Source organism: Mastigoproctus giganteus, chromosome 12 (assembly GCF_048544385.1).
Source record: "Mastigoproctus giganteus isolate SK-2022 chromosome 12, ASM4854438v1, whole genome shotgun sequence".
NCBI lineage: Eukaryota > Metazoa > Arthropoda > Arachnida > Uropygi > Thelyphonidae > Mastigoproctus > Mastigoproctus giganteus.
The window spans coordinates 41096495-41124306 of NC_143586.1; the positions used below are offsets into that span (position 1 = coordinate 41096495).

Genomic DNA, 27812 nt, shown 5'->3' on the forward strand with positions numbered 1-27812 from the left:
GTCCAATTTTGTAAATCTTGTCTAAATTTTAACAACCATTGCTGAAAGTTTTTTTTTTTTTAACGGGTATAAAAAGTTGTTTTATTCGCACGTGAGTGACGTCAACTTCTTTCTTTCTTTCTTAATTGAATCCCTTAACTGTGTTTTCATTTCTCTTCCAGGGAGATTTCCGGGAACTAACAACGTGCTTAAAGTTCTTTAATAGGACTGTAACCTCTTTCAACCAATTTCCTTCCTAGCTTAGCTTGTTTCGTTTTCTGTCTCTCGCAAGCCAAAATAAACAGAACCCGAAGGACTGAGTATGTTCAAATAGTGGAAACATTTTACTGCTTGCTGACACCTAAAGTAGGGATCTAGGCGAGTGTAGCATCGCTCTTTTTTTTTTTTTTTTAAACTGACACTGACGTCATCAAGCAATATCATGACCGTGGGAGAGTTCCAAGTTTTTCGCCAGTTCTAGTGGAGGTGTTCCAGAAAGAGAGTTGGTGTGTTGTGTGTCAGCATTTGCGGATATTTTAATGTACCACAAGAAAATTATCGCATCTTAAACGGAAGAAATCATGAAAAGTAAGTTTCTTTTGGTTCAGTAGATCGGGTTAATAGATTTCGTGTAGAAATACTTCTTTCCCAACAGGAACTCCATTTCGATACTTATTTCGGAAGTGAGATCATAACCGGACTATTGAAGACCAGACATTTTGAAAGAATCCCTTTTGGTCCTAACTTCCAGCACCGTCAGTATCTAAACGGCACTTAGGTAGTGTAGAAATCAGACTGGGGGTGATTAGTTCGTCTTTAAGTACGCGTCAGGGTAAAATGTCGCGTCTACGAAGTTAAAGGAGGTTCATACATTTAAGTGTTTGTCGATAGGGGCAAAGTGTTGCCGATAAACAAAACGTTGCTTGTTTGTTTTAAGACAGAGAATATACTGTTGGCGTCTCTATGGTTACTGCATACGTCAGAAGCACCGTGTGTCATCTTGGAGGAGCACATGTTGAAGGCCAGGAACTTAAGAGTTTTGATACGAACGAGTGGATGATGATAATAGGGAGAGTTATTTGTATTTGCGAAGGATGGGATGCCAGGTATGTCTGTTAGCAAAATATTGGGGACAGATCCGGCTGCGATTGGCAACCTTTTTACATCAATAGTCTGGGACTGTTAGAAATTTGTTTAGGGGAGATAAACATTATTCAGACACGTTCTCAGTTATCTATAAATTCGTGGTGGTCGTGTGTATTGGCCAATCGTACCACAATTTTCCACGTAATGGATGAGTTATCGGCGCTTTTCTGTCCAGTTTTCTGCTTGCCTACATTTCCGAGTATCAAGTACTCGTAGAGATTTATCACGAATGCGAACAGTGACTCTCTTGTGGCTGTTATGTGCTTCTATCAAAGTGGATTTTATTGGCAACGGCTAGGCTACGATAAGCTAATGGAACTGCTTTGAAAGTAACGCATGTTTTTTTTTAGGGGTGAATGTGGCTTGGTAGTTTTTTTAAGCAGATTTATTTGATTTTCTTATAGTCGAAGCATTCAAAGTATTCAATCTATGTTTTTTTTTCTCTTCAGGAAAGCTATTCAGGGAGAGGAGAAGATGGCAGTAGACGGAGAAGACACCAGGATAATCAGAAGTTCTCCGGACTGGGAGGTAAGTTGACAGTTTTTCTTAGTTCTTAAATAAATCAATACTTCGGATAATGTGCCCTTGTAACCAGTCTCCATCGTGACATATCGATGTATAAATCTCCTTCTAATAACTTGAGCGTCCCACTGACCTTAATCACCTGAACGCATCTTTTGGAGGCACCATTACTTCTCCCTGGATGCTCTACGGGGGTGGAGGGGGATATGCTATAACGTTAATCGACAAATGCAACGCACAAAGCACATCATCACGCGATCCCTCCCTTACTATTTCGCTACAACAGTAAGAAGTTGTGGCCATTAAAGAAAATGTTAGATATCCGTCACCGGTGGGACCCCCCTTCGGTAAGCCGTACCCATTTTTCAGGTGGCCATGAATTATGCACTTCACTTCTCATTTGATGCGTAATCAAGACGGGGGATAGCTAATCCCTTGAACAAGGTGATACCAGCCCCCTTCTTCCCCTCGAATGATGGTGATCTATTTTCGTCAATGTCGTTCGCGGATAATTACACAGCAATTACTTGGCCCATCCGAAATGCTTCCCCGTGCGATGTTGACCGCGGAGAACATGCTGACGGGCCCGATCCGCTGCAAAAATGGAAGAACAACCTTTAAGTCATTCCTCGGGTGAAGCTCATTTAAAATGATCAATGGCTTCATTAACTGCTTCGAAATAAAAATCAATGCGTCTTCTCCACGGAATTTATTGGTAGTAGAATTGGACAGAGGGGAGTTGCGGGGAAAGGAACGCCAAAAAAACTATTTATTCATGACGAGAGAACAACGGCTGGAATCGCTGCATACCAGACTGATTTTATCGCACCCCTTTTGAAACGTGTGAATGAACAAGGGCAGGCATTACCCATCAGCACGACCCACAGTGAGTTTATTAATGAGCCGGGGAGCATAATCATTCCACTGACTTCTTTATAACAAGCAGTTTTGTAAACAAGATGTGTGGTCAGATAGTCCAACCCTCGTTAGAATTTTCTCTCTGCTGACTGCTCCCTCTTCTCCCAGCAAAGCCTTTAATTTAAACCGTATCCTAGCGAGGTTAGTCTCCTCTCACATCCGGCCCTACTGCGAGCGAGACAACATGTTTACTTCATCTTTATTTCTTCCCATGCGACCTTGACATTTGAAAGGAAACGGAATTTTTAAATGACCATGACATAGTTGTCGACATCCCCCACTATTACAAGTACCACCCATAATCTAGATTCTTAAATTAATTTGACTCTGGCACCACTACTAATTGTCACGTCTGTACATTATCCGAGGCACGCTCTAAGCCTAATATTGATTAGTGGACGAAGAGACAGTTTAATGGACACTGGTTCTTGGCAACTTTGGTTAATGCAATACTTTGTGACAAAATCCCCACCATCCATTCACTCCCCGTCCATCTAAATTCGGTAAAAACTTTTGTTTTTGGTTGCACCGATGTTTTCACACAATAAAGTTGACCTTTTCAGTCTTGATGGGATTAAAAGTTACTCTTTATCAAAAGGGGAGTAATTAGATAAAGCAGGGTCTTCGTAAAGTTTTGGTTCACTTATAAAGTTTGGAAATAGCGAGTTTACAAACTGTGGCCGCAGTGTACAGCGCTTCATTTAAAATTAAAATATTTCAGACAGTTTTCGAAGATCGAAGAGAGACACTGATCAATACGAAGGGCGTTTTGTATTGATTCTCCGAATATACTGGAAGGTGGTGGTGGTTCGATTGTAAAAGCGGCGTCTTTTAACTCTTGAACCTGGAGAGCGTACGAAGACGTATTTGGTAAAATGAAAAATTCACAAAGTCTGCATAATATTCGGCACCCACTGACGTAACCATCTTTTGTGGCTCCATAAGAGCATAAGTCCAGTTACAGTTTCAAAAAGTTTATATATATATATAAACGTTAAATGAAATCTTTCTTTTAAAATAATCCAAAAGTTCGAGACAAGGACCTTGAAAGTAAGATTAAGATTATAAGCATCCATCTTCTTGTTTTATTTTTATTATATTAGCTAATTACTTCCATCCTTGTTTTTGATGTTTAATACAATGTTGAGTTGAGTCTATAGCGAACGATGTTCGAAATTAAAGTACGGAAACACTCTTCGTGGAAATTGGGGTAGCCAATAGTGTGACAACTGAAAAGATGTTTATAAAAGTCTCCTTGAAAGAAAGAAGAGAAATACAATGGAACAAAAAAGAAAGAAAGAAACAGAGGCTTCGTTGTGTCGGTGCAGGACAATAACCTGGAATGTAGGCCATGAAAAAACACAGGAACTTGAACTTCTACTGCCTCTTAACAAACTGGGCACTTCTGGTATATCTTCATTTAGAAGTTCACAGTAGTCCCTAATAAATGTCCAAAGAACTCAACTAAAGTATAAAGTACTTTGGACATTTATTAGGGCTTAAAATAATGATACTTTTACTGCGTATGTGTTAAAAGTTTGCTGACATCACGTTAAGTTCAAATACCACGACTGATGAATCATTACTTTGGATTGAGGAAAGTACCCCCTAGAGGATAGATAAGTCGCATAGCGTTGGGATCTTCTGTACGTAATTTTTCAAAATAGCCTGGTAAAGTATAAAAAGAAATTAAATGTCTATAATTGTATAAGGATCTGGTTAATCTTTTGAAGACATACCGACTTTCGTTTTTAGACATAATAACTCTCGATGAAGCTGTGTTCCAGAGAAACACAACTTCATCAAAGCAAACCTCGAACTCCTCAAAGTTTGTAACTATTGGACTGAATCCTTGGGGAAATGGAATCAAGGCAATTAAAATAACTGTAATTTCCGAATTCTTATCTCCAGATAATTTAAAGATCCACACCCATAGTCAGTTCAAAACACGTAGATAAAATAATTTAAGTAATCTTAAAATGGTAGTATGCAAAACTTTGTAGAAAGATCCGTCTTCCAAATTGGAATTTCCATATTTAATAATTTCATTTTGGATTTTAAGCTTTATGAAAGACTTTTTATAAGACCTAAGATCTTGACGTCCTTTTATTCATATCATATTATGACTTAAATCTACAGTTTGAAGAAAATATAATTCTTAAATCTTTTATTTCTGATCTTCAAATCGTTTTTCCATCAAAGCCAATTAGTCCGTTGTCTTAAACATATATTTATTTAAGGTATACCCAGTATAAAATAAAATAAAATAAAATAAAATATTTCCAGAAGCTTTCGGAACTCGTGTCCCTTTCTCAACTGACAGAATTTTTGAATACATTACAAGCAAAGTGTGGCACGTTACTCATTCGTCATTGTTGTAGCACGGACGTGTGCTGCCTTGCGCCAGTGATCATCCATCAATAAAACGGTTGTCTCCAGGATTGGATGTATACGCATGCCTTTCTGGCGATTTAATGCCTTAGGGTTGTTCATTATGTTTAGTGACTCTAGCCATAGGCGGTGGCGAAAGTGTCGCGCGTGGTCCACTATCTCAAAGTCGCGCTTGGGGTCAAGATCGTGGTTGGTAGCCCAAAAATGTTCTGCAAGCGCGGACTGGTCAGTTTCGGCAAGCCGGATTGCTCTGTCGTGTTCCGTGAGGCGATCCTGGAGACGTCTCGATGTCTCACCTACGTAGCAACTGTTACAGGCCCTACAGGTGATACGGTACACTACATTGCTGCGTAAGACAGGTGTGACAGGGGTCTTCACACTGGAGACAAGTGAACGTAGGTTCCTACCTGGTAATTGTACACATTTTTATGTTGTAACTTCTCAGGATCTTCGAGATACGTCCTGACACTCCTGGATAGTACGGAATGTAGGCGGATGATATGCCGACTTGCTTCGGAGGTCTTGGGTTGGAAGTAAGTTCTTGTGCCTGTAACAAGCATCTGTTTAGTACATGGGATGGATAACCGCATCTGGTTAGGTCCGCCTTCACACGGGAGATCTCGTTACGTCTAATTGTGTCGGTGCTGGAATGGCTCCAGGCCCTGGAGAACAGGGTGCGGACAGTGCTATTGAGATGGCTTGGAGCGTGGCCGGACCCGTAGTTGGTGAATTGACCGCACCACATGGGTTTGCGGTATACTGAGGTCTCTAGATGTGGGCCTACGCGATGCACTAGCACGTCCAGAAACGGGAGCGAACCGTCCACCTCTGATTCTACGGTAAACTTGATGAAATTGGATAGAGAGTTGAGGTATTCTAGTAGTACCGTTTCAGAACCACGTGGTATTATGGTAAAAATATCGTCGACATATCTACACCACGTTGTAATAGGTGTAGGTGGGTTCTGGTGTATCTGCTTCTCCAGATCTTCCATGGCGATGTTAGCTACTACGGAACTGACAGGGGCACCCATAGCAGTGCCATGTACTTGTTTGTAGAGTGAGTCTTCAAAGGTGAAGATGCTGCTAGAGAGGCATAGGTTGAGGGCGGTACAGATGTCATCAGTGGATAGTGACGTCCTGGATTGGAGGCTTAAGTCGCTCTCAAGGAGCCTTCTGGCGCAGTGCACGGCCTGTTGGACGGGAATCGAGGTGAATAAAGAAACCACGTCAAATGATGCCATGACAGAGTTATCAGGGATTGAAATGTCCTTAATGGTGTTAATGAATTCACTGCTGTTTTTAACGGTGTGAGATGTATTACCTATAAGAGGCGAGAGGACGTATATGAACCTCTACCTGATCCTCCCGTTAAAGTCTTGAAACGTCTGGAAGCAAATGTTAATAAACTTGTCCACGCATGGCTTAAAGATAAGAAGATCCCGACCGCGACTCACCATCTTCTGCGTGCTACTGGCTGCCAACTACCACAATTCTACGGATTACCAAAGATCCATAAACCGGGTATTCCTCTCAGACCTATAGTGTCTTGCTGCAGTGCCCCAACGTATGAACTGTCCAAACACATCGCGAGCCTCCTCTCGCCTCTTATAGGTAATACATCTCACACCGTTAAAAACAGCAGTGAATTCATTAACACCATTAAGGACGTTTCAATCCCTGATAACTCTGTCATGGCATCATTTGACGTGGTTTCTTTATTCACCTCGATTCCCGTCCAACAGGCCGTGCACTGCGCCAGAAGGCTCCTTGAGAGCGACTTAAGCCTCCAATCCAGGACGTCACTATCCACTGATGACATCTGTACCGCCCTCAACCTATGCCTCTCTAGCAGCATCTTCACCTTTGAAGACTCACTCTACAAACAAGTACATGGCACTGCTATGGGTGCCCCTGTCAGTTCCGTAGTAGCTAACATCGCCATGGAAGATCTGGAGAAGCAGATACACCAGAACCCACCTACACCTATTACAACGTGGTGTAGATATGTCGACGATATTTTTACCATAATACCACGTGGTTCTGAAACGGTACTACTAGAATACCTCAACTCTCTATCCAATTTCATCAAGTTTACCGTAGAATCAGAGGTGGACGGTTCGCTCCCGTTTCTGGACGTGCTAGTGCATCGCGTAGGCCCACATCTAGAGACCTCAGTATACCGCAAACCCATGTGGTGCGGTCAATTCACCAACTACGGGTCCGGCCACGCTCCAAGCCATCTCAATAGCACTGCCCGCACCCTGTTCTCCAGGGCCTGGAGCCATTCCAGCACCGACACAATTAGACGTAACGAGATCTCCCGTGTGAAGGCGGACTTAACCAGATGCGGTTATCCATCCCATGTACTAAACAGATGCTTGTTACAGGCACAAGAACTTACTTCCAACCCAAGACCTCCGAAGCAAGTCGGCATATCATCCGCCTACATTCCGTACTATCCAGGAGTGTCAGGACGTATCTCGAAGATCCTGAGAAGTTACAACATAAAATGTGTACAATTACCAGGTAGGAACCTACGTTCACTTGTCTCCAGTGTGAAGACCCCTGTCACACCTGTCTTACGCAGCAATGTAGTGTACCGTATCACCTGTAGGGCCTGTAACAGTTGCTACGTAGGTGAGACATCGAGACGTCTCCAGGATCGCCTCACGGAACACGACAGAGCAATCCGGCTTGCCGAAACTGACCAGTCCGCGCTTGCAGAACATTTTTGGGCTACCAACCACGATCTTGACCCCAAGCGCGACTTTGAGATAGTGGACCACGCGCGACACTTTCGCCACCGCCTATGGCTAGAGTCACTAAACAATAGCAAAGGCATTGTTTAATGCCTTAGGATGCAAAGGCATCCTAAGGCATTAAATCGCCAGAAAGGCATGCGTATACATCCAATCCTGGAGACAACCGTTTTATTGATGGATGATCACTGGCGCAAGGCAGCACACGTCCGTGCTACAACAATGACGAATGAGTAACGTGCCACACTTTGCTTGTAATGTATTCAAAAATTCTGTCAGTTGAGAAAGGGACACGAGTTCCGAAAGCTTCTGGAAATATTTTATTTTATTTTATTTTATACTGGGTATACCTTAAATAAATATCTGTTAAACTATGGACCCCAGTACTCCAGGCCCATTTGTCACTGTCTTAAACATATTTTTTTTATTGCACATAAATCTCGTTTTAATTTTTTACTCTATGATAATCTTAGTGGACGGTTATACTAACAACATTATTTAATCCAATGCCAATCAGGGTGGATAGACTACAAATTTATACATCCTAGAGGTAGTATAAATACAGTGGATATGACACGAGCCCATTATTCTGTTTTATTGCAATGGCTAAGTTTTCACAATTAACACCACACATGAAAAGTATTGCTGCTTTGAATTCAGAGGGACATTTGATGATATTTTCGTATATATTAGTGGAATATGCCAAACTTGTGGAGCTTGGTCAGCAGTGTAAATCTGCCATAGCTTGAAAATGATCCTTCATTTCATATTTGTAGAACATTAAGAATTGATTTACATTTGCAGAATCCCTAGGGTTCAGCGGAACATGGGGTGAAACCACTGCTTCAGAAGAACGTCTGAACAAATTACTCTTCGATGAATTATGGTCCTTTGGCATTTCATAATCAGTTGAAGTGCATGACGTACTTTTCCATTTATAAAAGTCATAAGTTGATTTATTAATGATGTGGAAAACAGGTTACAAACGTAACAGTAGAAAGAGTTGGTTTCCGAGACAACAGGCCACTCTTCTTCTGAACCATTTGTTTCGTATTAGAAAAATCGTTTCAAAGACACCATGATAAGCTTTATCTTTAACTTTGTATAAAGACATTATTCAGTCTTTTGGCTTTCAATAGCATCTACACTTAATACTTTAACTTTGGTCTTCCATGGTAGTATAGGTAAGTTTGGAACTTATTTGGAGTGGTCTGGGATCGAATTAAAACTATGACACACACAGAGAAAAATTCTAACACTGTGCTTCAATATTTCTAAGCCCTCAACTGATCCAAATCTATAATATTTGAAGACCTTTCAAAGAAAATTGTTTTATTAAACTTTTTTGAATTTTTTTACACTTTCTTAGCGAACCCTTGGCTCGCGAAGTCACTGCAGAGTGTCAGATACACCATTCTCTAAATAGGCCAATGATCTTTCTTTTGTCCATTCAATCACTTTGGGAAAGTTTTTCCGTTTGAGTATCATGGTTTTTTCCAGAATAAAATAACGCGAAATGCAAGTTGGTAATTTGAAACTCTTATCATATTTGAGTACGCAGACTCTGTAACGTGCACTGACAGAATATTTCAAAACAATATTTAAAGATAACAGAAGAATCAATCAGCCTCTTTAGAGAGAGTTTTAAAACATTTGGCTGTGTAAAATGTTATTATATGGGCAACTCAGTCACTCACTGATCTATCATGCTCCACGCTTGGTTGTGAACTGAACTAGGAAGAAGACAAAAGTAGCAGAATCCTATTAACACAGCATGCATCCATTGGTGGATTCTGTATTTTCATGTAATCTTGATAAACAAATGTTAATAAAATGCGTTCTGCTCTCATGATCCTTTGGAACTACTAACTGAACGGATTCGAACTCGTACAGATGCAGCCTGAATATTTGTCCTGTAATTTTTAAAACCGCCCACTTTTGGAATATCCAGGCAGCGAATATCCAACTGCTTTGTCTGTACACTTCCCGTTCTTTCAAAATTTTCACTAAGGAAATGCTTTAGTGGAAAAATTACTGAATTGTTCTTCTTTTCTCTAAGCTTTAAACCATTCCACAACAAAAGAATCATTTCTGTAATAATAAATGATAAAGGTAACGCTGGATATTTCTCCTGTTTATGTAGTAATTTATTTATTCGAGTAAAGGAACAGGAGAAGTTACATCTACCCCTACACAGCAAACATTTGCTAGGAGGATAAACATAACAATAACAGATTAACAATATATACATTAATATAAAGGATACAGCTCAAATTTGTTACAGCAGGCTAACACAATATTCAGGATAAATTTTCTAAATGAACAGCATCCCTCGAAGCACAGTGCGGGAGAGCAGGCAAGTTGTAGAAGGCTCTCCAGAACAGGAGCGTGCAGTTTGTCCACAGACACAGAAGCCTATGGAGAGCGGAGGAAACTTGAAACAACTAAAATTGCAGTATTGCGTAGGTATCCGCAAAGACTTTTGATCTGTATGTCTTGTCGACGCAAATCATCTCAGGGTTAATATTTAGGTTGTTCAGGAGACCAATCGTGTTTGCTGAAAACATATGACTGAGCGAGCTGATTTGGTTGAGGGCAGGTCGGATCCTAGATGTTTGATGATTAGTTGCTCTTCTGTTTTCTTTGGGTAGAATGATGAGCCTATTGATGATGGGCGCATCAAGTCTACCCGAAATAAGCTTGGACAGGGTCATTATATTGCGAGTAGTGCTTATTTATTTCCAAGGGGGTCATTCCATGCAATGAGTGTAGTATAGCCCTAGAAATAGTAAAGTTTCTATTCTGCGATCTCTCAATAGGTCCTGAAGACCTATTGAGAGATCGCAGCAGCCAATACTCAAGCCCCAAGAACTTCTGCAGGTAAGTTGGAGGAGCGGAGGACCAGAGCGTAGAGAGCCATGGGAACAACACGTTTTGGATAAATTTAGATATTAGCTTCTTATTCCGTAACCAACCAGTTCCTGACGAGCAGACTAAAGGGCTGCATAGAATTTGTTTCTTGCTTCCTTGAAGTGCCCCAGAAAAGACAAATTCGAATCCCAAACCAAACCGAGGTCCCTGTGAGAGTTGACTAACTTGATTTGATGTCCGTTTATAGAGACATGCATTGGAATTATTGTTTTCTTCTTTGTGAACGTCATCCGGGCAGATTTTTCGGCATTTAGCTCGAGTCCAATGTAATGCAGAAAGGTGTTTACCTGATCTAGTTGCTTTATTGCAGCTCTTTGGACTGAGAGCACTTGTTATGGCTGATCCGAATGAATGAAGAGCTTCAAATCGGCTTTACGAGATCATGGTTTTGGAAATTTGCCAGCAGAGGTTCTAAAGCAGCTGCAAACAGTGCTGCTGACAAAACATTGCCCTGTGGTACCCCTCTGCAGACAGCAAAGGAATGAGAAAGACCATTGTATTCTACAAGGAGCCATCTTTCCTGCAAAATTTTATTGAGTACGTTGAGAAGGTTATCAGAGATCCTGAAGTAGTTCTTCAGGATGTTAAGTAACGATGTGATGGAAATTCTATCATATGCAGCTTTGACGTAATGAAAAATTATGTCGAGCTGAGCTCGAGAATTCAAGACTTCTTTTATGTGAAAGAGAGTTTGAAGTAGATTGGTGGTAGTAGATCTTACAGGAACCACGGTGTGTGAAGGTGGCGAGATCTGTGGTGGAAACTGTGCTCTATAAGTTGAGTTAGGACTGCCTTTTCAAAAACTTTAAGGAGTCCAGAGGTCGGACGAAAATCCTTCACAGCTTTTAGCCTCGAATTCTTGAGAATGGGTTTGACGCAGTAGTGTGTCCAAATCTGTGGCACTAATTGTATTATGTTTTAAAATACTCTTTTCCTAATGTAATGTGTACTTTGTGGATTTCACGGTTATTATATAATACGAAAGGTCCAGTTCCATAGCACTGGTAGATTGCAGGATACACTCCTAAGAACAAGAACTTACTCCGAAAGTCACACTCACATTATGACGCGTTTATCCTCCGAACTCACACAGTTTGGCCCAGGAGTTCCTTGTGCCATTAAACTCCAACAAACCAATCTTCCTCCGAACTTCTTCCTTCCAATCCATCGATTTTCATTTTCCTACTAGATCTCGGGGTTTCGCTGCTATATCACGAATTTACTACAAAAAATTCGTAATTCGTGTATCGATCTTATGAACTTTTCAGCGACTTCATAAGTTAGGTTTAAGTTGTGTTAAACAAGACTGTTAGATACAAAATAAGAATATAATTTTAATGGCAAATGTCTTGCTGTCTTTAAACAGTAGAGAACACTAATTGGTCTTCTTTAAGCAATTAATGGCTGATGTCCGAAATGTAATATGTGTAATAGAGCCTAAAGGACTTGCCTTTTTTTTTGGAATCAAACTTAAATATGACCATATATAAAATTTTCTTATAAATTATATGACTCAGTACAAATATTATTAGTTTTTGTATAGGGTACTGAGGTTAGTATAAATTATTAAGACATTGAAACTTTCAAAATGGCGCATGGTTTAACTTCATTAGTTTAAAAAAAAAACGTTATTGAGTGAGCTGAATGTGACAGGCATCAGTGGAATAAAGGAGGCAATAGATAATATTGTAAAAAAACGTTTTAATGTGTATTTAACATTGGTTTGTAATGCTTTAGGGCAGAAATTGTATTAACCAGTTCATTAATCTATGAAAGAAACTTTGTTACAATAAAAGGAGGGAAAATGAACATTAGAGAGATTGGTAAATGGATTCACATACCACCTTTCATTCTTGGATGATGTTTAAAATGATTAGACCCATTGGTCATTGCACAACTCTCTCTCTCTAGAGAAGAACCCGCTTTAGAAAAGCGGTTAATTACTTTATCTTCCAGAAGATTTGGGTGTAATGAAAAGACATCCTTTAATTATCTCTAATAAAATAGAACCACTTTCGGTAGTTAGGATGACTGGCATGAACAGAAAATCAGTGGACAGATTCATTTGTCTTTTGGAAATAGTAGTGAGTGAGTGATAAACAGGATCTCGTCTTTAATGTTAATGAAATTGGAATGCCTTTGGCTAGAATGCGATCTCAACTTCTGCTACTGCAGGTGAAGAAAGAATGTTACATATGCGAGAGGAGTTCATCTCTCCTTTTGTTATATTTAATGGGAAGCGATATCTTATTGAATTGAAGGATAAAATGTCTCCAAGAACCAAAATTTCTATGACAGATTTTGAATTTATTAATTAAGAAACTTTTCTGGTTTGGATGGAACGTTTCATCCAGCAGAAGCCTTAAGGAAAGTTATTGATATTATAGCTGGTCATTCTACACGTTGTAAATCATTAAAATTATTGATTATGGAGAAGAGAACAGGATAATTCTGTTATCTCTACCGCTACATACCACTCACCATCTTCAGCTGCTTGTTGAGACACTTTTCGGGCCTCTGGAAACATACTATCATCAGAAAAGTTTTGTTACAAAGAGTATCATCAGAAAAGCATGGAATGCTTTTTAAAACGGAAATTGTTACAAAGAGCAACTGAATATTTCTATTGAATATGAATATATTTACAGATAAGCTTGTGAACTGCTGTGGGTAAAAAGAATATATATTTAAAATGTATGAAACATTAGAAATAATATCCTTGATTAGCAAAGAATATGTTAAAACAGTAATTTGAAAGTAGCAGCACTGAAACTTATTTATTATATTATTTTTTAAAGAAGATTTTGTCTTTTATAACGGTATCATACACTACAGCGTACCAGGGTTGTTTGATAAGTTACTGGTCTCTCATAGAAGGAAGATGTATTTTTGGCCCATACATTTTTTTTCCCAGTGAACGCATACAAAGTTAAATCATAACTTACAACACTTTTTTAGGTCACTAAAGCTCGAGCCTGAATAAATGGAAAACTTTCTAGATGGATATGTAATTATTCGTGAAAAATGGCTTATCGCCACCAACCAAAAACTGAACTCAAAACAATGGAAGCATGGTAATTCACCACCTTCAAAGATGACAAGTCAGCCTCATTTTCAGACAACGTTATGGCATCTGTCTTCTGGGATTTAAAACGGATAATAATGGTAGATTATCTTCCAAAAGGGACGAACAATAAGCGGACAGTACTGTTCTAACTTCGTAGCTAAATTACAAAACGCAATCATGTCAGAAAGGCCACGAAAGCTGACTAAAATGTTTTGTTTCACCAGAATAATCCAGCTGTTCACACATCGCTTGTTGCCATAGCTAGCTGCAATTCATCACAATAGCTATGAACTGTTGCTCCACCCACTATATCAAAAAGGTCTAGCTCCATCTGATTCCCATTCTCAAAACTAAAAACCAACTTGTCTCGAAGGAAATTTGGGTCGAAATTATGAGGAAAAGATGAGGTAATATAGATACTTTATTTTTGTTAACTTTAAGAAATCGGTTATAAAACTGGAATCAGCATCGCTGGAAAAAGTGTGTTGCGTTATAACTACATCGAAAAATAAAGTCAACATCGGATAATAACTCATGCTAGGCAAGGAACTTATCAAACAGTCCTCTGAAATCTCCCTCTTTGTGTGTGTGGTGGTAGACAGATTTGCAATTACTGTTTTGTATCCAGTTGTGTTTATCCCACCCGTTTTACTTAATTTCAGGAAACTGCCATTCTCGAAGATCACATGTGGACAGTTACGAACGCATCTGGTGACCTCTGCTACGTTACAGAAAAGGAATGCACGGTAAGAAACGTTTGAATCTCTGTCAAATAACATAGTCATAGATAAGAGGATTTCGAAAATCTGGCGTGCTCGTTCGACCTTTTTATTCCGGCAGAGTTAACATCGACGAGAACTCCACCACTTGTTTGTATGTATTACAAATCCAGACGATTCCCAGTTGTTTGTTGTTGCTTGAATAAAGTACACCATCCGGCAAACTACTGACCCCTATTGCCCTTTTGGAAAACGCTCGCCTTCAGCTTTGAACCTGTTAGTTTTGTGTACGTCATACCCAAGCTATTTTCCTTTGACCTCAAAGGTCTTGTTACCCGTCTGGTGAAGTTATTTTAGGGACAGCAAATTTCCGTCAGCCTTAACAGCGTTCCAAAATAACTCGAGGTTTGCCTGCGCGTCTTAGCATACTGTAAAGATTTGAAATATCTTTATCGCAAACACGGCTGATTGCATTTCTTAGGCGAAATGACTTTCGAGCAACGAATCACTGCTTGTGTTTAGCGTGCGCTGCTTATATATGTTTTCATTTTCTTTTTTCCTTTGCTGTTTTCATCTCCACCACCGAAGATTAGATGAGTATCGTAAGGTAATAGCGTGTCTAGGCAACGGATTTGTGTAGCTACGCAATTGTAGTACCGTCATTGTCGAAGACGCCTTTGACGATCCACCGCGTTCTTTTTTTATTTATTTTTCTCTTTTCCCTTGCCAGAAATAGAAATGATGTCATGCTCTCTAACCCAGAGTCTTCGACATTTCCAGAATGGTTGAAATCGCAGGCACTTTTCCAATTACAGTATTTAGATTCTCGTGAATGTAACTGTCTTCATCAAAAGTCCTCATGAATTGCATCAGTCCCTTAATGATAGGTATTGGCTGGCATTGTGGTTGTTTATTCATTGGCAAAGGACATTGAGCGATCTTCCTCTTTGATGAACTGCTTTAAAATGTAACGTACTTCTAGCGGAAGGTCTTTGTAAATGTTTTATTCATCCGTTTGGACAAGAGCGGTCTGTTATGTACCATCCTCACTACTCAAACCCATTACCTAACGAGAATACCACATGTCAAAGTCGTAATGGCCAATTCCTCAGTATTAGCCCGCAATATTGAAGTTACTTACTACAGTAAGCTACATAATTGACATTAAGAGCATCTTGCGCTCAATACGAGAACCAAATGGTGGCTTCTCTTTCCACTTGCAGATGAAACTAAACAATTAGCTCCTATAATTGCTTCTTTTACTGCGAATATTATATTATATTATAGTTTTATTTATTTATTTTATTCAATTCGATTTGTTATTATTGCAGAAACGGGGTCCACGGATGAAATGTTCAGCGTGTCGAATAACTGCTCACAAAGGCTGTATTTTTGCAGATAAGGTACGTCATAGTTTAAGTACAAACAAACGTCACTCGAATTATATTGATAATCAATGATATATTGTCTTAACGTGTGTGTGTTTTGTTTTTGTAGATCAAATTTGCCTGTAAGCCAACTTTTAAAGACGTAGGCATCAGACAGTACAGAGAAGTAAGTCTGCTTGTATGCGTGTAATTTATCTTGTACGATTTTCTCAGTATTCCCCCACCACCACCACCAAATTATTCTTCTGCGTACGCCCCCTGTCCTTATTGACGCTACTTTTTTTTTAATTTTATTTTTTGAAACCAGCAAACTGTGATCAGTCACCACTGGGTCCACAGAAGAAATCAAAAAGGAAAATGCCAGCAGTGTAGTAAGGTAAGAACGATTTTTGAATTCTAAATATCATATTTAAATGAATTACTCATTGGTCTGAAAGATAAAACTTACATTTCTCAAGAGACATTTGTCAGTTTTATTTTTAGTTCAATTTATGTTCATAATAAACCCCGCCGAGTGAGTCAAACTTTCTTTTTGGGAAGTGTTTTGACTGCGCATGCTTGGATTGTGTAGTATATTAACAAAAATAAACTTTCAAGTCATTTTTTGTTAGCGATATCCAATTAGATTGGTTAACAGAGTTATTTATTTTTTTTTACAGTCTTTCCAGAGCAAACTGCCTTTTGGTGGAAAGGTAGGGGCAATTTGCTTTTCCATCCCGTACGAAAAGGTAACCTTAAAAGATATTACATATACCAATTTTGACATTCCCGATTTGGTGTGTGTTAAATAAATTTAATTTTCCCCTTTTCTTCCCGATTTTTCATCACTTTTTCTTATCAACCTGCTGACTTTTATCTCACGAATAATGGAGAATTTTCTGTTTTCAGGAAATGGTAGCGATTAGCTGTTCCTGGTGCCATACTGCCTATCACAATAAAACCACCTGTTTCACTATGCAGCGCGTAGCAGAACCCTGTACACTTGGAAGTCACGTCAATGTAATCGTCCCACCATCTTGGATTATCAAATTACCCAGAAAGGTGAGGTTTCAAGAAGAAAATCTCATTTTCAGGTTAATATTACTGTAGAAATGATTCCAATGTATTTATCGTGTCCCAAATAGATAAGGGATCGTCGAGGGGAGATAATCTACACTGGAAAGCAACTTAAAATGGAAATACTGTAGACAATATGTGCGGAAATCATTTGCGTGTGTGTACTTGTCCCACATTTGGAAAATCAGGCTTTTTCCTGGGATGAGGTTGCGCCAAATGTTTTTAGAGAAATGTCAGAGTTTATTAACTTTCAACGTAATAACATTTAAAAATAAATTCTATGAAAACTCGTTCCCTTTTGTCAGGTATAACAGAGCACAATGACACATCTGGCAGTTCTTTATTCGCATTTGAAATAATGTTTCAACGCAGGTATTTCAACCTGCCTACATCCTGTTTTCCTTTTAGGCCTAAGCATTGTTTCTGTGGCGTGGAGGATTCGTATAAGATTTTGGTTGAATGCTCTTCCTGTGAATATGATTACCTTCCCTTGTATATGATTTTTATACAAGGGAAGTTAAAACTCATATCTACTTTTCGATATACAGTATATATATTTTATTAGATGATTTCATGAGCTGATTTCCCCATTTAAAATACTAAGAAAAGAGAAAATTTGTGCATCGTGCCCATTGTGAACTTAATTTACCATAGCCAACAGCGTAAAAAGTTCGGAGAAACCGGCTTGTCCCTTCCTTAAAAGTTGCAGATGTTACAACACAATAACAGGAAATTACAAAATGAAACCATGAATTTTGCTGTCTGATAATGCATTCGCATGTTGATGATGACATCTGCTTGTCGAAAATTTGTTTCGGTAATGACACGTTTGATCTCGGTGGAGATGATACGTGGTGTTATTCTTAACGAAGTGTACAGCCCATGCCTTTTCTTCGAAAGGAAAATTAACAGTTATCATGGACCTGTGTTGTATCTTAGGTAGGGCGGCTCCTGAACGTCAGCTCAACTCAACAGTGATCATATATCCCTATTTTGTTACACGTGTGATTGTCGATTCTCAAAAAAAAAAAAAAAAAAGAAAAAAAAGAAAAAAAGATGGTTTTCCAACGAAGGTGTAAGTTATCTCCAGATTCTCTTCTATGTCTGGATGTTATAGATCCGAAGCACGCTAAACATAACATCTTTGGTGACAACAAGTTGTGCAGTGTATATGAAGCCTATTTTGGAATGTTTGTGGGCGATCGAGACAAGTTGTAGACACATAATTTCTTCTGTGTTAGTTCCAAATTAACATTAGAGGGATGGTTTCGTGGTTCTTTCGAATATCGAGAGAATTCACAAACCACCATGGCAACTGCTACGTTTGGATGCTGGATATATCAACGTTTAGAAAGTCTGCGGATCCAAAAGCTGTGACGAGTACCATCCTTTATTGCTCCAGTGCTACTCAATGAAGACCTGACAATTCACGACCCGCTTTCTAAAAAGGAGTTTTCAGATTTTGATGATGAATCTGGTGAATGAACCAAATTCATCACTGATGACGTAGTGAAGAACTTGGGTATAACCAAATCCAGCGCAGAGTTCATCCACCTTTTCATCGTTTAAATGAGGAATCTACCGGATCCAGCTGCAAGAATTCCACATGCATAAAAAAGACATATCACTTATGCATGTTTTCACACTGTAACAGAATATCTGTACTGTTGTTTGATTTTATTGGCCTTTATGGAAAAAGTTGGTCACAATCTAGAAGAGTGGCTCCTTTTCAATGATAGTCCAAGTAAAAGTTTGAAAACTGTGTAGCTTCACAGTGGAAATATTCACACATCGATTTCTGTTGAGCACTCTCTTCATATTAAAGAAGGAAATAATCGAGTAGTCAATCGCTTTATTTAAAACGATTGACTACTCGATTATTTACGTGAAAAATGTGATGTAGATTGTAACTGATATTTTTGTTGCTGTGTAACTATCTGAACAGCTTTGTGAATCTGATATTTTGTTAAGCTGGTGTATGTTTAAAGGAAAGTAACTTGCGTGACAAATAAACGTACATTAACAAACAAAACCAGAGCTTCTCCATTTCTGTAAGCTTCGACCGATGGCATAGAGGTATTCAGGATCGCGTGCATCGACCACATTAAAAGTTAATACTTTAACTCTTATGGTTACTTTGTCTGAAGTGATACAACATAAAGTGCAGGTTGACTGGACACAATCGCTCTACCAACGAGATAAGTGGGATTTAGAAACATTAGCGACATCCTTTCATTTCTCATGAATATTTTCTTTTTGGAAACATAGACTTTTCATATAATCTTTTGTGTTTTAAATGCTTCCAGATTTGTTCTGTTTTTATTTCAACATTACTTCTGCTATTTATTGCAACAGGGATCGTTCAAATCATCCTTGAGGAGGACGCCAAAGCGAAAAATTTCATCAAAACGAAAGAATAAAAAAGAGGTGAGGACTATACTCATAATTTTCCAGGTAACGTTGTACGCATTGATTTTATGTAAAGAAAACCAACCATTTTAATGAAAAGAGCTAAGTAGTCTTGGAATCTCTTTAAAATATTAATGACTACTTTAAGTTCCAAGCCAAATGTTCTTTATTGAGGAGAGTGGGTATTGTTAATGAATTAGTAATACTTTTCCATTTTGTGTTTTAGAAATTTTCATTGTAAGAAGTCTTTGCTTATTTTTTTAGAAGAAAAATCTTTCACAAAATTTTAAATTAAATTGACCATTAACAAGTCAAAACCCCTTCCTTTTTAAATTTCTGCATATCACCATGTTGCAGATGTTTAAATTTATTGAATACTAATAATCTGGATCCGTTTTTAGCAGATAATGATTTATTTTTCCAGTGAAATCACTGGTCAATATAAATAGTCTCAGAAATTAGTGTTTTAAAATTATTTAATGTTACTGTATATTTTGTAATATACAGTAACATCAAATATGATGTATGCAATTATCGCTAATATGGATTCAGTCAGTGTCGATCCACTGGTGATATGCTGGTTTATGTGACCCATCTATGTAAAAATTCAATGGGCAAGTCTGGTGAAACTCAATCCAAACATGATCAAAAGCATTTCAAAGGCTCTTGATCGTGTTTGGCATAAAGGTCCTCTTAACAAGTTTCTATCATATGAATCGTTGACTGCTTTTTGAAATTGGGTGACCAGTTTTCTTTCTGGCTGCTGGCGATAATAGATGGCTGTTTCTCTTCTGACTTCTGCACTAATGCAGGTATTCTCCAAGGTTCGATCTAATCTCTCTTGGCACCACAAAATAAATTTCAAATATTGCTTCCCCTGCATCAGAAATTGCGTTTTCGTTTTCATTCTCTGTACAAATCTCAAATTCGTCCTACCACATTGTTCCCACATCTGGGGCAGTGTCCCCATAACCTCTCTCGGGCTTCTAGACTCCATTCAAAAGAAGGCAGTCAGGTTAATTAATGACTCTTCTCTTTTACAAAGTCTATCTCCTAGTTCCATATAAAACGCATGTTTCTGATGCATGCGTTTGATATAGATACTTCCATGGGCACTGTTCTTGTGAACTGGCACCTGTACTTCTTACACTCTCTTCCAAACCAGTCCGAACACGTATCGGACTTGTTTGAGATGGATTGAGAATTTCTGCTTTTATTCATATTTTGTGACAACATTTCTTGTAGAGGCGTACTTAAAATGGATACAGTTGCTGTTCACGTAATCGCCTCCATGCGCTTGCAGATGAAGCATTTATGCGACCTAATTACTTTAGCATTAGCATTAATAGAGGCATATGATGCAAGAAAGCAAGCCAAAAAAAAAACCCTTCCATTCACTCCTAATGTTTGTCTAGTTCTGCCTTGAATTTATTTAAGCTGTCAACTTTTACAACGACAGATGGAAGTTTGTTCCAGCAATCAACCACACGCTGGCTAAAGGCAAATTTCCCCACATCCATTCTACAACTGTCTTTCCTCAATTTGAATTTATGTCCTCTCAGGTGATTAATCTGGGCAATAGGAAGAAGCTCATCAGCATTGAGCTTGTTCAAACCATTCAAGACCTTATACACCTCAATCTGATCACCTCGCAGGTGCCTAGTCACCAGACACTGTAATTTGCAAATCTTAAGCCTTTCTTCGTAAGAGCAACCCTTTGTTCCATTCACTAATCTTGTTGTCCTTCTGTACTTGTTCTATCAGCTCTACATCCTTCCTAAAATGAGGCCGCCAGACCTGTACAGTACTCAATGTGTGGCGTGACCATTGCCTTATACAAGGGGATAATCACCTCCTCCCTGCTAGAAAAATTCCTGTATATTGATATGTTACTCTGTGGTTACTGCTATCCATATGCAGTACTTTACATTTGTCAATGTTAAACTTCAGTTGCCACTTTATGGTACTTGTGGTAGGAGAAACTTGAACTACAAGAAATATTTGCTCGTTAACATCTGCAGTTAATCGCAATATCTCTCTGTCAGCTTTTACATTTAATGGTTTCAGTGTATCTATGTCTCTCAGTCGTCCCTCCACATGAGCAAATGCTTGACAATTTGGTAATTCGTGGAGTTGCAAATTTTCCAACGTACAGCTTATGAATCTAACCATAAATTAAAATCATAATCAGTTAGCTTGGCGAAAGTAAAGATTTGTGATACGATTTATCTATTAGACGAACACATTTCGTGTCGGTGCTGGTACGTATGTTTTGTATTTTACAACCCATTTTACACAATCATATTTTTATGATATGAATTTGAACATTAAAAAAAATGCAGATTTATGTGCTTTTGTAATTTATGAATAATGTTTAACATCTAGGAAATAAAGATTTTCGAGACCTATATTTATAGGAACTCCTCCCCTCCCTTATTTTTAGCTGTGCAATATGCTCCTACATTTGTTTTCTGACATTTTGTAACACCCTGTGCATATGGAGCGAGAAACTGTTTCATCGTCGGTGCTCGTGAACATATTGACCCATTTCGGACTGACAACAATTTCGTTGCCTCGGAAATAGAGCAGCATTGTATTTTTTTTTTAGAACCGCAATCAAAAAAACTTTTGTGCACACTCTCACATTAGCAATGTGTTCCATCGAAGAAAATAAATATTTGCTTAACTGAAGGGCCAACTGTTTTCTTTTTAAGTTATTTACTTGACGTCACTGTCGTGTGACCATTTTATCTGTTCCCTATCGCGTGCACATATCCCTTAATTTCATTTTTTAGTTAGAAAAAAAAAAAAGGTAAAGGATGTTTTAATGAACTTTCATTTCATTTAAAAAGACGATGACGTCTTGGTAAACATTTAATGCAACTTTTATCCAAAGACTGTTTCTAATCGGGCGTTTATTTTTGTTAGGGTGATAATGAACAAGCCCAAAAAACGTTTATCATTAAGCCCATTCCTTCAACCACATCGAAACCCGTTCTTGTGTTCATCAATCCTAAGAGTGGTGGAAACCAGGGATTAAAACTCATGCAAAAATTCCAGTGGTTGCTTAATCCCAGGCAGGTGTTCGACCTTAGTCAAGGAGGGCCGCTAACTGGGTAAGTAAAATCCCTTAAGAATGTAGTGATACCATTTATCGTGATGATTATTGACTAGAGCGAATTCTTCTATTTCATCTGATTGCCTACTTAGCTTTCCTATATATCTAACCGTTTCGCGTATACTGTTTCATCATCGACAAAACCAACGCATGAAGCTTGAATGATGACGTCAGAACTTGTTGCTGTTGCTGTCATTTGATGATTTGCGAAACATTCCTTAGATATCTGAGAGTTCAGGGTCAGCAAAATAGATGCTTCTTTCAATGGGTTGTGAGAAGGTGACAAAAACTGCTTTTACGATAGAGATGTGACGTCATTCCAACGTATTAATTGTATTTTTGAAATATTCTTTTTTTTTTGTTGTTTTGAAGTTTGTGGAGGAGTTAAGCTACCGCTAGAGGGTAGAAAATTTCAGAGTTCAGTAAACATAGAATACATTTTAGGGATTTACGAATTGTAAAATCAAGAAAGAATTTTTGTAGTAAATTGATCTGCTATTATGTTTTATTTGAGGGGTAACCAAAACGATTTAATTAATATAAAAGAATGAAATACTGCCATATAAGGATAAACATGTTTTGCTGTTAAAGCAGTAAATAAATAATTATTTATAAACCTTTTTTTCCCTCAGTTCGTGGAGGAGTTAAGCTACCGCTAGGGGGCCGAAAATTTCAGAGATTACCAAACGTCGAATATATTTTACTTTGCGTATTTACAAATTCTGAAATCAAGAAAGAATTTTTGTGGTAAATTGACCTGCTCTTATATTTTATTTGTGGTAACTAAAATGATTTAATTAATATGAAAGAGTGAAATATTGCCATGTAAGGGTAAACGTGCTTTTGCTGTTAAAGCAGTAAATAAATAATTATTTATAAACAATTTTTTTCATTCATTTTGTGGAGGAGTTAAGTTACCGCTAGAGGGCAGAAAATTTCAGACATTACCAAACGTAGAATATATTTTACTTTGCGTATTTACGAATTCTGAAATCAAGAAAGAATTTTTGTGGTAAATTGACTTGCTGTTATATTTTATTTGAGGGGTAACTAAAATGATTTAATTAATATAAAAGAATGAAATACTGTCATGTAAGGGTAAACGTTCTTATGCTGTTAAAGCAGTAAATAAATAATTATTTATAAACCATTTTTTCTTTTGGTTTGTGGAGGGGTACGCTACCGCTAGAGGGCGGAAAATATCAGAGATTACTAAACGTAGAATATATTTTATTTTGTGTATTTTGAATTCTGAAATCAAGAAAGAATTTTTACTGCAAATTGACCGGTTATTATATTTTATTTGAGGGTTAGCTAAAAATAAATAGAAATACTACCCTGTAAAGGTAAACGTGTTTTTGCAGTTAAAGCAATAAATAAATATTTATTTGTGGAATGAATATTTATTTATAAACAATTATTTATAAATCGGTTTATAAAAATATTAATTTATTAAGGAATATAAAGTGTTGTGCTATATTATGAAGATTTATTTAATTTTTTTTCAGTTCTTCAATTGAGTTAGATTACATTATATTATCACACTCATATATTTGTGCAATTACACAATGTTCCATTTGTTTCTTAGGTTAATGCTGTATAAGAAAGTACCCAACCTCCGTATTCTTGCCTGCGGGGGTGATGGAACAGTCGGCTGGGTGCTATCCGTCCTTGATGAGATCGAAGTTTCACCTCCTCCACCTGTAGCAGTTCTTCCCCTAGGGACGGGAAATGATCTAGCAAGGTCTCTAGGCTGGGGTGGAGTAAGTATTATTTGCTTTTTCTTAATGATCAGTGTCTGTTATACTTTCATGTCTCCTCCTTTTCCCATCAATAAAATTTTTGTATATATACCTACTAACAAAACTTCTGGATTGGGAAGATAACTTCCATATTCTAACTCCTCGCTTTTAATCCTCCTCAGTTGACTTCACAGTTCTTTTCATTATGCATGAACATTGTCTCATTGCCTTTTGTGACATTGCTGCTTTTCACTACCCGTATTTTCTTATTGTATCCACCTTCAAGTTAGGAGTTTTATCTCTTACGTCCCTTCCCTAATGGTGGGAGTATGATATTCTTTTCCGTAAAAAAAAAAAAAAAAAAGGTCTGTTCGGAAACTGCAGAGATGCTGCTGCCATCTATCAGATATCTCAGAAATTATATTCCTTTATTTACTACAAAATGGTACTTATTGAGTTGTTGGTATGATCTTGAAGGTTACCGTTCATTCTCTGTGGGCGTTATAAAGGCCAATTTCTGGCCTTCTGCAGTCTAGTAAAAATATGAAGTAATATTGATTGTCTACAACTAAGGGGGCTAAATGCTTTCCCTTACTGAGGGCTCCCAGTCAAATTTGTATTTGAAGATGACATCTCGCTGTCGTAAACATAGTTAGCATTTCTAGGTGAAGTTGGGTGGAAATATTGTTTTTTTTCTTAACGGTGATAAAGTTCTTAGAATTCTGTTCTTAGGATGCTGGCTTTTTGTTTTAGTTCCCTTATTTTTATATATAATTGCTAAATTTCTGTTTTATTTCGACAATTTCTGGTTAAACGATCAACGAATTAAAAATATATTTTACGCATATTAAATATTACAGAAAATATAACACTTAATTTAATATTTATAATATCATGTTAGTTTGTTGTATATGCAGTGATATTATAAGATTATTTCAATCTCAAAGTTGTGTAACTTTTTGGATGTTAAGATATAACTCAAACATACTCAATACCCAAACACGTTGTTAAAGGGGGTGTTTTCTGCCAGAGAGCTTCTCTTTTAAATTGTTCTGGACATGTAACTTTATTTGCTGCTCAAAATAACAAGGACTTTGAAATGTTTAAGGTAGACATTAGATTTTATTAAATTTTCGAGAATGTAAAAATCAGTGAACTGTTGCGCTTGTCTGAAATTTCTTATTTGTGCTGTACTGAGGCGTCTAGTGTAAACTTCTCTCCCTTGCTTCAAACACGTACGTTCCTTTGCTGGTTATTACACACCTAACTTTGCCTTGATTGAGTCCAGATGGTAACATGGACTTATTTTTAATTATACAAGATATGGATAGAGCACCCATTATTTTCCGTTTCTCAAGCGAATTGTTTTACTTTACCCTCATAAACGGCTTCTTTAATTTCTGACTAGAAGAAAACAACCCACGAGATAGATATAATTATCTCAGTCATGCAGAGTAACTCCTTTGTCTATAGAACAAAAACCACTTTGTACAAGAAACCATTCCGCTAATGTTTCTCATTCTATTTTCAAAATTGTTTTCAAATTGCTGTTGTTACTGTAGGGTGAATCTTTAGTCGAGGCCACCCAGAATTTTTGCTATTAACCGGGAATCAATACTGGAAATGCGAAATTTGATTATTACATACTCTGTAATGTTGTCTTCTAATTTTTGCAGAGTATTTTTTTATGTAAACGTGTTTCTTCAAGTATTTTGACGGGAAGAGAAGTGAAGTCTGGGGATCGTGGCGGGCAAAGTGACTTCGAAATTATTTATTTGTGAAAGCAAATTCCGCTGTAGCTATATAGTGCATCCCCTACAACTTAATATTTATTTTACTTTGGCACGCTTAACAGAAATTCGTCTGGATGTGTGTCCCTTTCATCCATGTCTTGGAACGGCACTAGGTAAGGTAGTAGCATCTTGTTGGTAGCCTTTGGGACATTCTTCGTCATCCAGCTGTTAGTAAACGGCAGTTTAGTGCTCAGAAATCGCTCTCTCTGAACGAGTCATCATTCATAATAATAGCAGTGGCCAATTGAGTGAGTAAAATTTACAATCGCCTGAGTTGCTGAAGCCTCAGCACTTGTTTGAGAGATTGAAGGTTGGATTTTTAACCCAAGAGATTAAATACACAACCGGCCCAAGGGGAAACGACAAGCAACTTTTCGGTGATGATCTTATTGGTTAGACCCTGTGACTCTTTATTCATCCACCTGCTTTAAAATTCTGGAAAAGGTGCTTCTACCAATATTATTCAAGCATCTTTTCTCCACAACTCAAAAGAAACTTCACTTTACAGCGTCCAATAAACCTACAGTAACCATTTCCTAGTACAGTACCACAAACCGCCATATTAGACGCCTTTGAGACCAAATTCGAGATGACCATATATGCAAATATCGAAGCCGCTTTCGCTAGCTTGAACACCTTTTGAATCTTCTACACTCGCCTGATATCTGAGAGATCACTGCCAGACCGTTAGGTCGGAATAGACGCCTTATTAATGAACTCTCATACAGATCTAAGCTGCGTAATATGATCTCCTTGAACTATGTTTCCATTTAACTCTATTGAACATTATCCATAGATTTCCAGAAGCTGTGCAACGACAAAATCTACAGGTCTTCCACTTTCGCAGATATATATGCCCTCTTTAAGTTCTAGATGAGATTATGTCTGTGAAGCTACACTGCACATTGATGTACTTATGTATATAAACCAGAGGCTGGTTAAGGCCATGTATTGTATTAAACTGCCTGACTACTCTGTACATAAACTGTATATAGTATGTCATTTTTTCATTCACCTAACCATGTTAACTCAAGGATTATCATGTAGCCCGTGTGGTCTAACTGCATAGCTGTAAAGGGACATTCCTTTGGAAATAAAATGATAATAATAATACAATCTTTCTTCAGAATAAATGGGAACTTGATACTTTCCTTACAGCACTATAATGAATAAGAGAGGTCCATCTCTCTCTCTCTCTCTCTCTCCAAAACAGGAATTTCACCCAGAAGATATCTAATGATATCCCACAAGGGAGGAAGGGGCCCTTTTCGGCCTCCTCTTATGATCTCCTTCATATGCCCTCGAAATGATTATTTAATATACGCAGATGATACCAAGCATTGACAGAAATCGCCTCTTCAGCAGACTCATATATGCTATAACCTCAAGATTTAATTAAAACCTCAGGCACTTGTTAGTTTTTTACACAACTTCGGGCTTCACATCGACCCCGACAAATCAACCGGTATGGTATTCTCTTTGAACAAACAACCTGCTGTAATTCAACCACCAACAATTGTAGGCTCACTGTGAAAATCTCGTGGTATATATTTAACCAAAGCTTAGTAGATTCGGCGTCCACATTGAATACCTCAAATGATTCACCTGCCTACGACGGAGAGCGAAGCAGCATCTAATCTACTCATTGTTGCTGTTAGAGAAACAACAGGTAAATTCATTCAATTCTGTGCTGCCAAAATTTGGGTCTTGGCACTCCCTCACTGCAGAAAATGACTTCGGAAACTGTCTGATATTTATGTAACGTGTCTATGCTTTTCTGTGGTTATGTGTACCTCTTTCGAGAAAATTCCTTCACTTGGAAGTGAAGTTGCAACCCTGCAAAAATCTGCAAATCTGCTCTGGACCAATTTA

The 27812-nt window shown here is 37.9% G+C and overlaps 1 protein-coding gene across 1 annotated transcript in view; it reads left to right on the top strand.

The window, feature by feature from the left end:
- rdgA (retinal degeneration A) overlaps positions 1–27812 on the top strand; it is a 126964-nt gene that overhangs the window by 63703 nt on the left and 35449 nt on the right. The window contains exons 2-11 of the mRNA XM_090386243.1: positions 1575–1653; positions 14378–14461; positions 15766–15837; positions 15932–15988; positions 16130–16198; positions 16482–16550; positions 16711–16863; positions 19234–19305; positions 22216–22403; positions 23994–24168. Coding sequence (XP_090242369.1) covers positions 1575–1653; positions 14378–14461; positions 15766–15837; positions 15932–15988; positions 16130–16198; positions 16482–16550; positions 16711–16863; positions 19234–19305; positions 22216–22403; positions 23994–24168 — 1018 coding nt within the window. The remainder of the gene's footprint in view (positions 1–1574; positions 1654–14377; positions 14462–15765; positions 15838–15931; positions 15989–16129; positions 16199–16481; positions 16551–16710; positions 16864–19233; positions 19306–22215; positions 22404–23993; positions 24169–27812) is intronic.